Source organism: Triticum urartu, chromosome 7, assembly GCF_003073215.2.
Source record: "Triticum urartu cultivar G1812 chromosome 7, Tu2.1, whole genome shotgun sequence".
In the NCBI taxonomy this organism is placed as follows: Eukaryota; Viridiplantae; Streptophyta; class Magnoliopsida; order Poales; family Poaceae; genus Triticum; species Triticum urartu.
In genome coordinates, this window is record NC_053028.1 from 472,411,793 (window position 1) to 472,422,789 (window position 10,997).

A 10,997-nucleotide genomic window follows, 5' to 3' on the forward strand; every position below is an offset into this window, starting at 1 on the left:
CGTCGCCCTCATCCCACCTCTATTATCCCTACCACCGAACCCTAACCTACCCTACCTCCATGGCCTCCAGCTCCACCCTTTCCGGCGACTCCAACCCCTTTGATGGCCCCGAGCCCGCATTCTCCGAAGACCTCCGAAACCTCAACATCCTCAGCCGTGCCCCCATCGTCTCTCTCACGACGATTCGTCCTAGTAATCATGGAAGACCTACTTCAACCTTGTTTTCCCTGAGTCCAGGAGCACATCGATGGATCTGTCGACGCGGCGGCCATGCAGCACAACGCCGAGTGGTCGACCACCGAGGCCACTCTTATCCGTTGTTTTTTCCAAACCATCTTGGACGACCTCTTATGCACGGTGGTGCAGGATGATGATGTCGCCTATTTCGTGTGGAAGAAGTTGAACACACTCTTCACCGACAACCGTCTCGAGCGGCTCATCTTTCTTCAGCAAGAATTCTTCGGGTGCCACCAAGATAACTCGTCCATTGATGAGTATGGCATGCGCCTGAAGTGTATTTGCGATGAGATATGCGACATTGCTGAAAAGCTCTCCGGTGATCTCCTCTTGAGCACCCTCATCGCCGGCCTCAAAGAGGATTTCTCCAATGCGGCGTCCAAACTCACGCTCATCCTCAACCCGACCTTCACTAGGGTCGTTGCATACCTCAAGTTGGAGGAACGCCGCATGGAGAAGATGAAGGTGCGGACCGTGCATACCGCCCTCGCTGTCGGTACCTCACGCGGCGCGCCTCCTCCACAGCAGTCGGTCACCACCTTCACGCAGTCGTCGGGCTTCCCCTTCCCCGCCCCGTAGTCGGCGTCCGCCCCTCCCGCCGATCGCGGCACTCGCCGCGGCAAGGGAGGGCTCAAGGGCCAGCAGCAGCAGGCCGCCCCATCCGGTGCGCCTCGGGCCGCCTCACAACAGCAGCCATTGCCCACCCCGCCATGGGCCTTCGGCCACAACCCGTGGACCGGGGAGGTCCACACATACTCCATGCAGGTGCCCCGCCTCACATCCCCCGGCATCCTCGGCGCCCGCCCGGCCCAGCACCAGTCCTACATCGCCGGACCGCGGCCCGACCAGCACCAGGCGCTGCCGGCCCACATTGTCTACATCATGTCATCTTCCTTAAGGCGTTACTCCATTCTTTATGAACTTAATACTCTGGATGCATGCTGGATAGCGATCGATGTGTGGAGTAATAGGCCCTGTTTGGTTCGGCTATGGATTTCTAAAAGCAGCTGTGAAAATCTGTTGTGGAAAAACAACTGTGGAAAATCTGATGTGAAAAAGATGTAGGTCATTTGGCAAACCAGCTGATATCGTTTTTTTAGATTTTGGCCCGCAGCGGAATCAGATTTTGGAAAGCACGTCCTGGGCTACTTCCGCTTTTGGTTCAGATTTTGGCAACGGATTTCTGGAATCGGATTCTGCTGGGTTCGCCCTTAGGTTCAGATTTTGCTGCACGACAGTGGAATTCGTCGATAAAAGCTGAACCAAACAGGGCCATAGTAGTAGATGCAGGAAGGAGTCGGTCTACTTATCTCGAACATGATGCTTATATACATAATCATTGCTTCGGATATCATCATGATTATTTGCTTTTCTATCAATTGCCCAACAGTAATTTATTTACCCACCGTATGTTATTTTCAAAAGAGAGGCCTCTAATGAAAACTATAGCCTCCGGGTCTACTTTTTATCATATATTAAAATCAAAAATACCTTGCTATAATTTTTCTTTATTTTTTTTTGTATTTTTGTGCTATCTATCTATCACTACGAGATTTGATCCTCGCAATTAACCCTAAGGGATTGACAACCCCTTGTTCGCGTTGGGTGCAAGTAATTGTTATTCTGTGTGTAGGTACTGCTAACGAGGTGTTGTGTGATTCTCCTACTGAATTGATAACCTTATTTCTTAACTGAGTAAAATACTTATCTCTATTGTACTGCATAATCCTCTCTTTTTTGAGAAAATCCCAACGTAGCTCACAGGTAGCAACCCTCTCTCGAATACGATTAAAAACATGCCTAGCCATATGGAAACGGCACCAGAATTGGTGATGTTTGAAGAGCGGGTTGGGTGTCTCAAAGTAGTCCTTCCAAAGAAGGAAATGGCCGCTCCCTCGGTTTCGATTCAACGCCGGAGTGTGCCCCGGGATCGAGCCTCGAAACAATGGCCCCTGCCTACTAAGGTGGCCATGGACCAACACGGCAGCCACCATCTCCTCATCGTCGAAGTCGCAGAGGAAATTGTGGAAAAAGAACTCGTCGGCGGAGTCCATTTGTACCTTGGAGGCAAATTGTCGAATAGTTTGCGGGCATCATCGAAGAAGATGGCAGGCGAAGAGACGCGCGCCTCCCATGGACCAGGTAGCTGGTCTGGCAGCGTCCGACAAGCGTGGCGGCGTCAGACAAAGGAGCTGGCTGAGGGCACGGGGGAAGGGGGGCTACTTTGGGGTGGGGGTGGGAAGTTGCGGTGGCCCAGCGGCGAGGCGACGGCGGTCGGCGAGGCGACGACGGTGGTGACGTGGAAGGTGGCGGTGTGCGGGGGTGGTGTGTGGGCGCGGATTGCTTGCAGGGGCACCGGAACTGGGCGACGACGTTGATGGGGTGGGGTGGGTGAGGGCTTGCTATCAATGGAGGTGGAAGAGAATGACCAATGAGCCACCGACTGGCGGGCTAGGGGGAGCAGTAGGCGCGCGTAACGTGCGTCCGCTTCGTGTCCGCGCTGATGCAAATGAGATTCAAATTTAAACCAGGATGGGTCACCAAACGAACGAAAAATGGACGCGCGTTCGTTTAAATTGGCGCGTTGTCTGTCCCGGCATTCTAAACGAATACGTGTGGACAAAATGGATCAGCACGTTGAAGTTGCTCTAAACCATCCGTCGGTGGATCGATCGATCGATCTTGCTGGTGATCCATCCAAGCTCGGCGGTCCGATCGCCGAGTCTCTGAGACACGACGGGGTTTCTTTTCTTTCTTTGCAGTTAACGCTACCTCGATGCATGGCTACGACGCGGCATGCATCACTCCGCCGACGATCGATCATCTGCTTTTCTTTCAGAAACGGCGTGCATGCATGGCACGATCGGTGATGGGTGTTGCTGAGCAGATCGAGCCGGGATTTCACGCGGCATAGTTTAGGTCCACGCGCGCGCCCACGCAGTGGTTGCGTTCCGCTGAAAAGAGAACCTAAAAATACAAGTATCTCGTGCCGAATGAAAAGGGATCATGGGACAGTGGTGTTGTGACACTCGACCTGAAACGCTGTAGTGTAGTGTTGGTTTGGAAAAATGCTGCGTGTCGTGTTATATTTATCTGAATAATATGGAGGGTGTACTGTTGCAACTACCGCTTCGGCCAGGCAACTCCGACGCTCTTGATCACTGTCACCCATAGTACTCCTGAAGAATCTATTTCATCTTGTCCAAAATTTCTCCCCGAACCAAAATATACTGTTGTGATGCCTTTTACGTACGTAGGTGCTAGTCCGATCAAAGCCTTCGAGCCACATGTTTGGCTTTGGCATGAAAAACACAGAGTTCCTCTTGAAGCGTTGTCGGTCGCAAACTGAGCAATCTTGATCAATGAATAAGCTGTGATTTGCGCAAGATCCTTAGATCGTCATCATATAAATAGTCGTTGTCACGAGCTTTACACATTGTTAGGCGTACTAATTAACAACAGTCGTTGTCACGAGCTTTGCAAAAAAAATTGTTATGTGCGTGCTAATTAACCACTTTCTGAAGATCGAGGAAGCGGACGGCATTATATATTCCCCGATAATCCGCCGTACCAGGTCAAATCTCAGACTCCAATTTCGTGCTTGGAAATACCATGTTAACAAGAACTAGGTTGAGACGTCAGCATCATGTTGTTGCGGAGGGTTGGCCAAGGCAAAATCAAATTAAGGGCGAGGAGATAAGCAAACAGTGCGTCCAAAGAGTTAAGTAAGGCATTCATTTTATAATGATGAGCAGGCAATCCTCTTGGAGTGGAAAGCCAAAGAAAGAAAAGGTTACTTGTAGAAAGGAAAAGGGGGAGCCTTGGCACGCAATTCTTCCATCCCGTCCCGTGCCGCGACGCAACGCCAACGGAGGGAGGGAGGGAGAGATCTGTTCAATTCAACAGGACGTGCCTTTGCCACCACACTCTCGCTCGCCGGGCCGGTTGCTGAGGTTGAACCGGAAAAAAGGGTCGGTGGACCAATCCGGAGGAGAACCTTGCGGGCAAGCCACAGGGTACAGTTGCCGGAGTATCGCAGTGTTGGCTGCTGTTCTTGCGGTTGAGCATCAAATCAGATCTGATCAAATCAAATCAAGCGCGCACAGAGAAGGATAAAAACGCGTGCTTTCGGAGGAGGCGGAGGGGAGGAGTTAACAATCCTTGGCTGCGTCACTGGATGTGGTAAAGGCTATGGTATTGCGTGAGCCGTCGGGGTGGAGACGACCGGCCGACCGGCATCTGATTCGGAACTGGTGGTAAGTGGTTGGCCCTGGCAGTAGCGGTGCAGTTAGGGTGGTCTGGTCAGGTGAGAGAGATGTTATTGCGGTTGCAGATTGAGGTTAGTGACAGGCCCATTCTTTTGCAGTTGATCTGTGATCAAGCTGTCCTCTGTTTTACGGCCTGTTTTCTGCTGTGGAAACCGATGAAGAAAAGGGCATCTCGCGTTGCACAACAAAGTATTGTCCCATTACTCGATTTGCCGGGGAAAGACATTGCAAAATAAGATGAGAATTCCATCGAAAGCAGCAAAGTGGTGTCTATGGAACAAGGGAATGGAATTTGCAGACTGCAATTGGAGCAAGCAAGAAGCTTTCCACTGAGCGCTGCAGAGAAGCAGACAAACGAGAAACGCAGGCAAGGAAAGGAAGGAGCGAGGCCTTGCAGTTCCAGGGCAATATTCCATTCCCCACGAGGCCAGGCCATGAGCTGCCTGCTGTGCTGAGCTAGGCAAAAGCGCTCCCGACGACAAGTGTCCCCTCCCCTCCCCTCCCCTCCCCTCCCAGGCTGGACACCCTGACCGGAGGTCCAGCACAGCATATACTATTACTACCCCCGTTGGTATTGTACCACCACCAGTAGGTGCCTCGTCTTCTCTTCCTGCCGCCAAGATAAACGGAGAAAAAGAAGAAAAGAAAGGAATACTCTGCTAGAGGCAGCATAGAATAGCAAGGCACGCCAATGTGTCGCCAGTCCCGTCCGGCCAAATGGCGAATCTCCTCTCCTCTCCTCCCCTCTCCTCGCGACGGCCGCCTGGCCCTCGCGCCAGCTCGGACGCTGGGTTTGCTCGCTTTGGACAGCCCACAATTAACCACCTCGCTCGTCCAAAGCATCCAATCCAACCCCCTCCTTGTAGCTGCAGGACCTGGACCAGGACCAGGACTAGTATATAAGCATCCCAGCGCAGCCCATCACACCAAAGCGCAGGGTCTGCTGCTACCGCTCGCCCGCATCCCAAATTCCAATTGCGTCCACCACGAGTCGGACACACCAAGCTCTCAAGACAGACCACACGCCACCGCTCGCCGTTCTTGCGGCGGCTGCTGCAGGAATGGGCGTCGTGGAGTGGACGCGCGGGCCGGCTATCGGCAGGGGCTCCTCGGCCACCGTGTCCGTCGCCGTTGACCGCCGCACCGGCGCCGTGCTCGCGGTCAAGTCCGTGGGCGCCGGCCGGGCCGCCGAGCTCCGGCGCGAGCGGGCCGTCCTCCGCGGCCTCAGCTCGCCCTACGTCGTGCGCTGCCTGGACGCCGAGGACGGGAGCGGCGGCGGCGGCCTCGACATGCTCATGGAGTACGCGCCCGGCGGGTCGCTGGCCGACGAGATCAGGCGGTGCGGCGGCCGGTGCGCCGAGGGCCTCATCCGGTCCCGCGCGCGCGACGTCCTGCGCGGGCTCGCGCACGTGCACGCCGCCGGCGTCGCCCACTGCGACGTCAAGGCCCGCAACGTGCTCATCGGCGCCGACGGCCGCGCCCTGATCGCCGACTTCGGATGCGCGCGCCGGACGGGCATTGCCGGCGAGGAGCCGCGGCCGACGGGCGGCACGCCGGTGTTCATGGCGCCCGAGGCCGCGCGGGGCGAGGCGCAGGGCCCGCCCGCCGACATATGGGCGCTCGGCTGCACCGTCATCGAGATGGCCACCGGCGCCGGCCCGTGGCAGCGGTTCGCCACCCCCGTCGCGACGCTGCACCACGTGGCCTTCTCGGGCGAGGCGCCGGAGTTCCCGCCGTGCCTGTCGGACCAGGGCAAGGACTTCCTGGCGAGGTGTCTGCGGCAGGACCCCAGCGAGAGGTGGACGGCAGAGCAGCTGCTCGATCACGAGTTCGTGGCCGTCGACGCCGCCGCCTCGACGTCCAATTCCGTGCCAGGGGTCGCCGAGAAGGCCACGTTCGTGTCCCCCAAGAGCGTCCTCGATCAGGCCCTGTGGGAGGACGACGACGACGATGACACGACGGCAGACAGCGCCGATCCCACGGACAGGGTGCGCGCGCTGGCCGCGGGCGCGCCGGCCGTGCCGGACTGGACCTGGGACGCGAGCTGGATCACGGTCCACGCCGGCCCCAGCGTCGACGACGACACCGAACACGAGCCAGCAATGCCGCCGGAGCAGCCGGTGGCGGGCACGGACACCGACGCCAGCGACTCACCCGCGGGCGGCGGCTCCGCCGGGGAGGCGGGGGCCTCGAGCAGCCAGCACGCCGCACAAGGCAACGGCGATCGGTACGATGGCACGGGCAGCTGTAACGGCGGGCGCAGCGATGATGGAAATCACGTGGTTAGCGATTGCAGTACCGTCCCAATCACAAGCAACGGATTCTTTTCCGATCCCATGTCATGTTTCGCTTGTCCCAAGTCCCGCCCAAGCTGGCCGGCCCGGCCCGTTTATTACAGCGCTACTATGCCTACCTTTCTTCCTCCCGCGTCGCCATTATTGGCAGGAGTGGTGAGTACTCCGGCTCCGACTTAACACGGCGCGAATGCCAGCTAACGACCGATCACATTGCGGAGGAGGGAATGCGGATCGAACGGGCGATTTTTTTCGTTTGGTCGGTCATGCGTCACGCGTGAGTGGCGATGGGGCTAGCGGTGGTTGCGGCTCGCGGCGCGGTACGGCCGGCGGGGTTGGTTAGTTATGAGGCGGCGACGTCGGGTGTGTGTGAGTGAGTGAGTGGCGTCGCCGGCGGGGCCCGGCCCGTCGGGCGCGCGCGCGCGCGGGGATGGATGGTTTGCTCGACGTGGCCGCCGTTGGGTCGCGAGCTGGCTGAGTCGGGTGGATGCGCGCGGTCCAGCCCCTCCACCAATTGGCAGCCCCTGAGAGGGACGCTTGTGTGAGCAGAGCACCTACCTCGCCGCATGCACGTTTGGCACGCGCGCCTCGCACCGCCGTGTCGGTCTCGCTTTCTGCTCCCACCATGCGGTTGTAGCGCGAGCTGGGCAGGGCAGAGCGGAGTGTGGATTTTGTATCGTTGACGTCGAGGCGAGCGGTGTCCAGCCGTCCGACTTGTGGTCATGGCGCGCGGTGTTTCGGCCGCGAGGTAACATGCGAACCACCACCAATTTAGGATCTGTGGCACTGGCACTGCAGAGCACAGCACATAGGATCTGTACGTTTACGGTAAGTAATAGTGACGCTGTGGCTGTGACTGTGACGGTGACGAAAGTTCCATGTGGACAAGCGTGCCTGTGCGCGTCTGCAGGACGACGGAGAAGGGCGGGCACATTCTGCGCTTTACGGCCAGATTTTTCTTCCTGTGTTGGGCAGGCCTGACGCCCGAGAGGACGAGATTTTTCCAAGTCGGTGGGCGCGCCTGGCGTGGGCAAGGGTTGCTTCACGTGCGACGATGTTCCGGGCATGAAAAGTAGCCAGCTTCTGACGACGTACTGTACTGCTACATTGATGCCAAACGCAGCTAATTATGTGCCGTTTTTCCTCCCCGAATGTGCTAAAAAACTCGGGGCACTATGTCAGCGGAACATGCTTGATTTGGGTGCAAAGTAGCACTAGTAGTAGAATTGACTTCGTTCGGTCGTGCCGCCGCCGCGGCCAGGGTCGATGCACGCTCCAGTGGCGAGCACAGTTACATGCATCTCGACTTCGTGCGTCCCACATTGATTCGTACGCACACCGGCGGCGGAGCAGTATTTGAGCCTGCTCGCTTGATTAAAGCAGTCATCCTCGGGCGTCTCCCGGAAGCGTAGGGTTTAGCCGGGTGTGCGTTTTGGCTGAGGGAGTCGATCATAGTACGAGTTAATTTGACTGACGGGTTAAAAATGGTACCGAGAGAAACGAAAACGATCTTGTGACATGACATGCCCTGCTTGAGCAGAGCAGAGCAGAGACACAAAGGTACAGGCTAGCTAGATCCTGGAGACATGTAGCTGTAGCGAGCAGCTGAAGCGCGCACCCTTGTCGCCTGCACAAGCAAAAGCCGAAAGCGGCCGGAAATCACCATGTCAGCCAGGCTTTGCCTTGAAGCTTTTCCGTCGGGCATTGCCTCCTACGCAAGGATGGCATTTACTCTCTCTCTCACACACGCGCGCGCTTACATGTGTGTGCTTCAAGCAAACAAACCTGCTGCCTCCCTCCCTAGCTTAGCTATAGTGATTACCCTGATCATGCGTGTATGCAATTACCATGGATGGATCGGCATCGGCATCGGCGTCGGCCACACGCAGGAACATGGCTTATCTTTAAATTTAACCAGCCGATTGGATCCGGACGCAGTGATAGTGCTACTAGTTGTAACCGCTGGGGTGTGTGCTCAGCTGTGTTCCGTTTCTTACTTATCCTTCACGGGATAAGTGGTCCTCTGGTGCTACATCTGCATACAGCAGCAAAGGAGGCTAGGGCTGGCTACAGGGGGCTAGAGCTAGGTTGGCACATGGAGCGTATGAATTGGCGGCCAATTGGGCGGATAATTCTATTCTTTTGCCACTTGTGTCGATCGTCCTTTTTACCTTTCGGTGACGGTGGGCAGGCAGACCATTCTTTAAATCTCCATGCAGCTAGGAGCAGCTAGAATCCAAATTCCGGATGGGCGTATGTAATGTACGTATATCGCTTTGTGCTTATCTGCATTTCTCATCGTCATCGCCCCGCACGAGAAAATTAACAAACCTTGTCAACGCAAAGCATCGGAATTTCACATTGGTCGGAGACGAGGACTGTCAAATGATCAACAAGATGCCCACACAAACTCTGGGAACATCGACGGGGCACACATACATATATATCCAATCCAAAGCTGATGGGGCTGGTTAGAACCCTGACAATTCTCGTTCGATGACATTGATGCCGCACTTGAGCGAGCACCACAACAGCTTACGGACCGACAGCTATAAACTATGCGAGACATCATCGCTGATGGCTAAGCTCCCTCACGTTTCCCAGATCCAGCCAGCAATCGCGATCACATGCATCGCGGGAGAGTATAATCTTTCTTCTAGCGCTAGACGCTGCCGCTACTGACTGACCAACATTTGCCGCTCCACCCGCGCGCACATGGCGGAACCAGAACCGGGTGGAATGGAATATACTGCCGCCCTCAGGCTGGCTCCGTCCGCGGATCCCTTTTGGCGATCCATCCTTCGCACACAGACATGGGAAGCTACGTACTCTGCTTTGTGTAGTGCCACTACAGAGATATGGCCTCACTCGCTCCTACGCTGGCCAGCGATCTTTTTTCGCCAATAAAGTACGGCGACAGGCGTATGATTGATCCGATCCGGGCTCGTACTCATGAAGATTTCAACCGTTAATTAATACAACCGCCTGCTACGAAATGTAGGGCCAGTTTTTTGGGTGATTCTACCAGAATCGCCCCCCTCCCCAGCTTCTTTCAGAATCATCACTTCATATGTTTTTCACAATCCTAGCTAATTAGGTACTGATCATACCATCAACGAGGCCGCCCGTTAAATATTTCTGTGTAGGCTGCTGCCTTGGTGCGTCGAATGCAACTTGGGGGGCTAACAAATGGTTTGGTCGCCAGTTGATGCACCATTTTTGTCACATGCCTGCTTGCTTTTTCGCCTTCTTTTGCTTTAAATCTTGCGCAAATTTGAGGCTGGTGTGTTGTGCTGTGGCGCGTTATGAAACGCTGTCGGTTGCATGAATTTCGCATTTGCTTTCTTTCTTGTGGCTTAAAAAAAGGATTTTTGATAGCTATTTTATTGCAAAATACTGGATGCATAAAGTTGCTGCCATTAGAAAATTCGGACGTCTGATCTCGTATTGTTCGCTGGACTCGTTGGTAATTATAAGGAACAATCGTACTCATCATACACATGAATGTCCAAAGGCGCCGAACGAACAAAAGGTCTACTCTCTCAGCATGATATGAAATACTCTTCATTCCTAAATATTTGTTTTTTTAAACATTTCAACTGAACTACAACATACGGATATACGTACACATATTTTAGATTGTAGATTCGCTCATTTTGCTTCGGATGCTTGGAGGTAGTAGTATTTTTTGCTAAACCATGCGGTAACGCAATCACCATCCTCCAATTTGATCTTGGCTATGGGGATTGGAGGCATCGAAGGGTGGTCCCCAAACACATGCCCATTCCATCCGTTCACCAAAAGACTAGAATTACCAAAGATGTTGGTTTTACTCTGGCCGCGGGTGGGGTGAGTGACGGCAAGCCACCATTTCAAAACAGTATTAAAATTCTATCAAGTATCGATGCTTATATTAGCCAGGCCTAGGCAGTCCGTAATAGCGGGTCCAACTGTGAACTGTTAATTTACACAAATATCCTCAAGTCTTGGGCTCTTACTAATCAACATGAACGTCCAAAGGCGCGGAACCAACAAAAAATCTACTCTCTCAGCATGATATGAAATAGAATAATATCTTTTAGCCATGCAGTAACCCAATCACCATCCTCCATTTTGATCTTGGCTATGAGGATTGGAGGCATCGAAGAGTGGTCCTGGAACACACGCCCATCTCCCAAAAGACTAGCATTACCAAAGA

At 54.7% G+C, this 10,997-nt stretch overlaps 1 protein-coding gene across 1 annotated transcript; it reads left to right on the forward strand.

Annotated features, from left to right (window-relative positions):
* Window positions 1-5,087: 5,087 nt before the first annotated feature.
* Window positions 5,088-8,221, forward strand: LOC125525201 (mitogen-activated protein kinase kinase kinase 18-like). The gene has a single exon (XM_048690212.1). The coding sequence runs from the start codon at window positions 5,567-5,569 to the stop codon at window positions 6,977-6,979; it is 1,413 nt and encodes a 470-aa protein (XP_048546169.1). The 5' UTR covers window positions 5,088-5,566; the 3' UTR covers window positions 6,980-8,221.
* The last annotated feature ends 2,776 nt before the right edge of the window (window positions 8,222-10,997 follow it).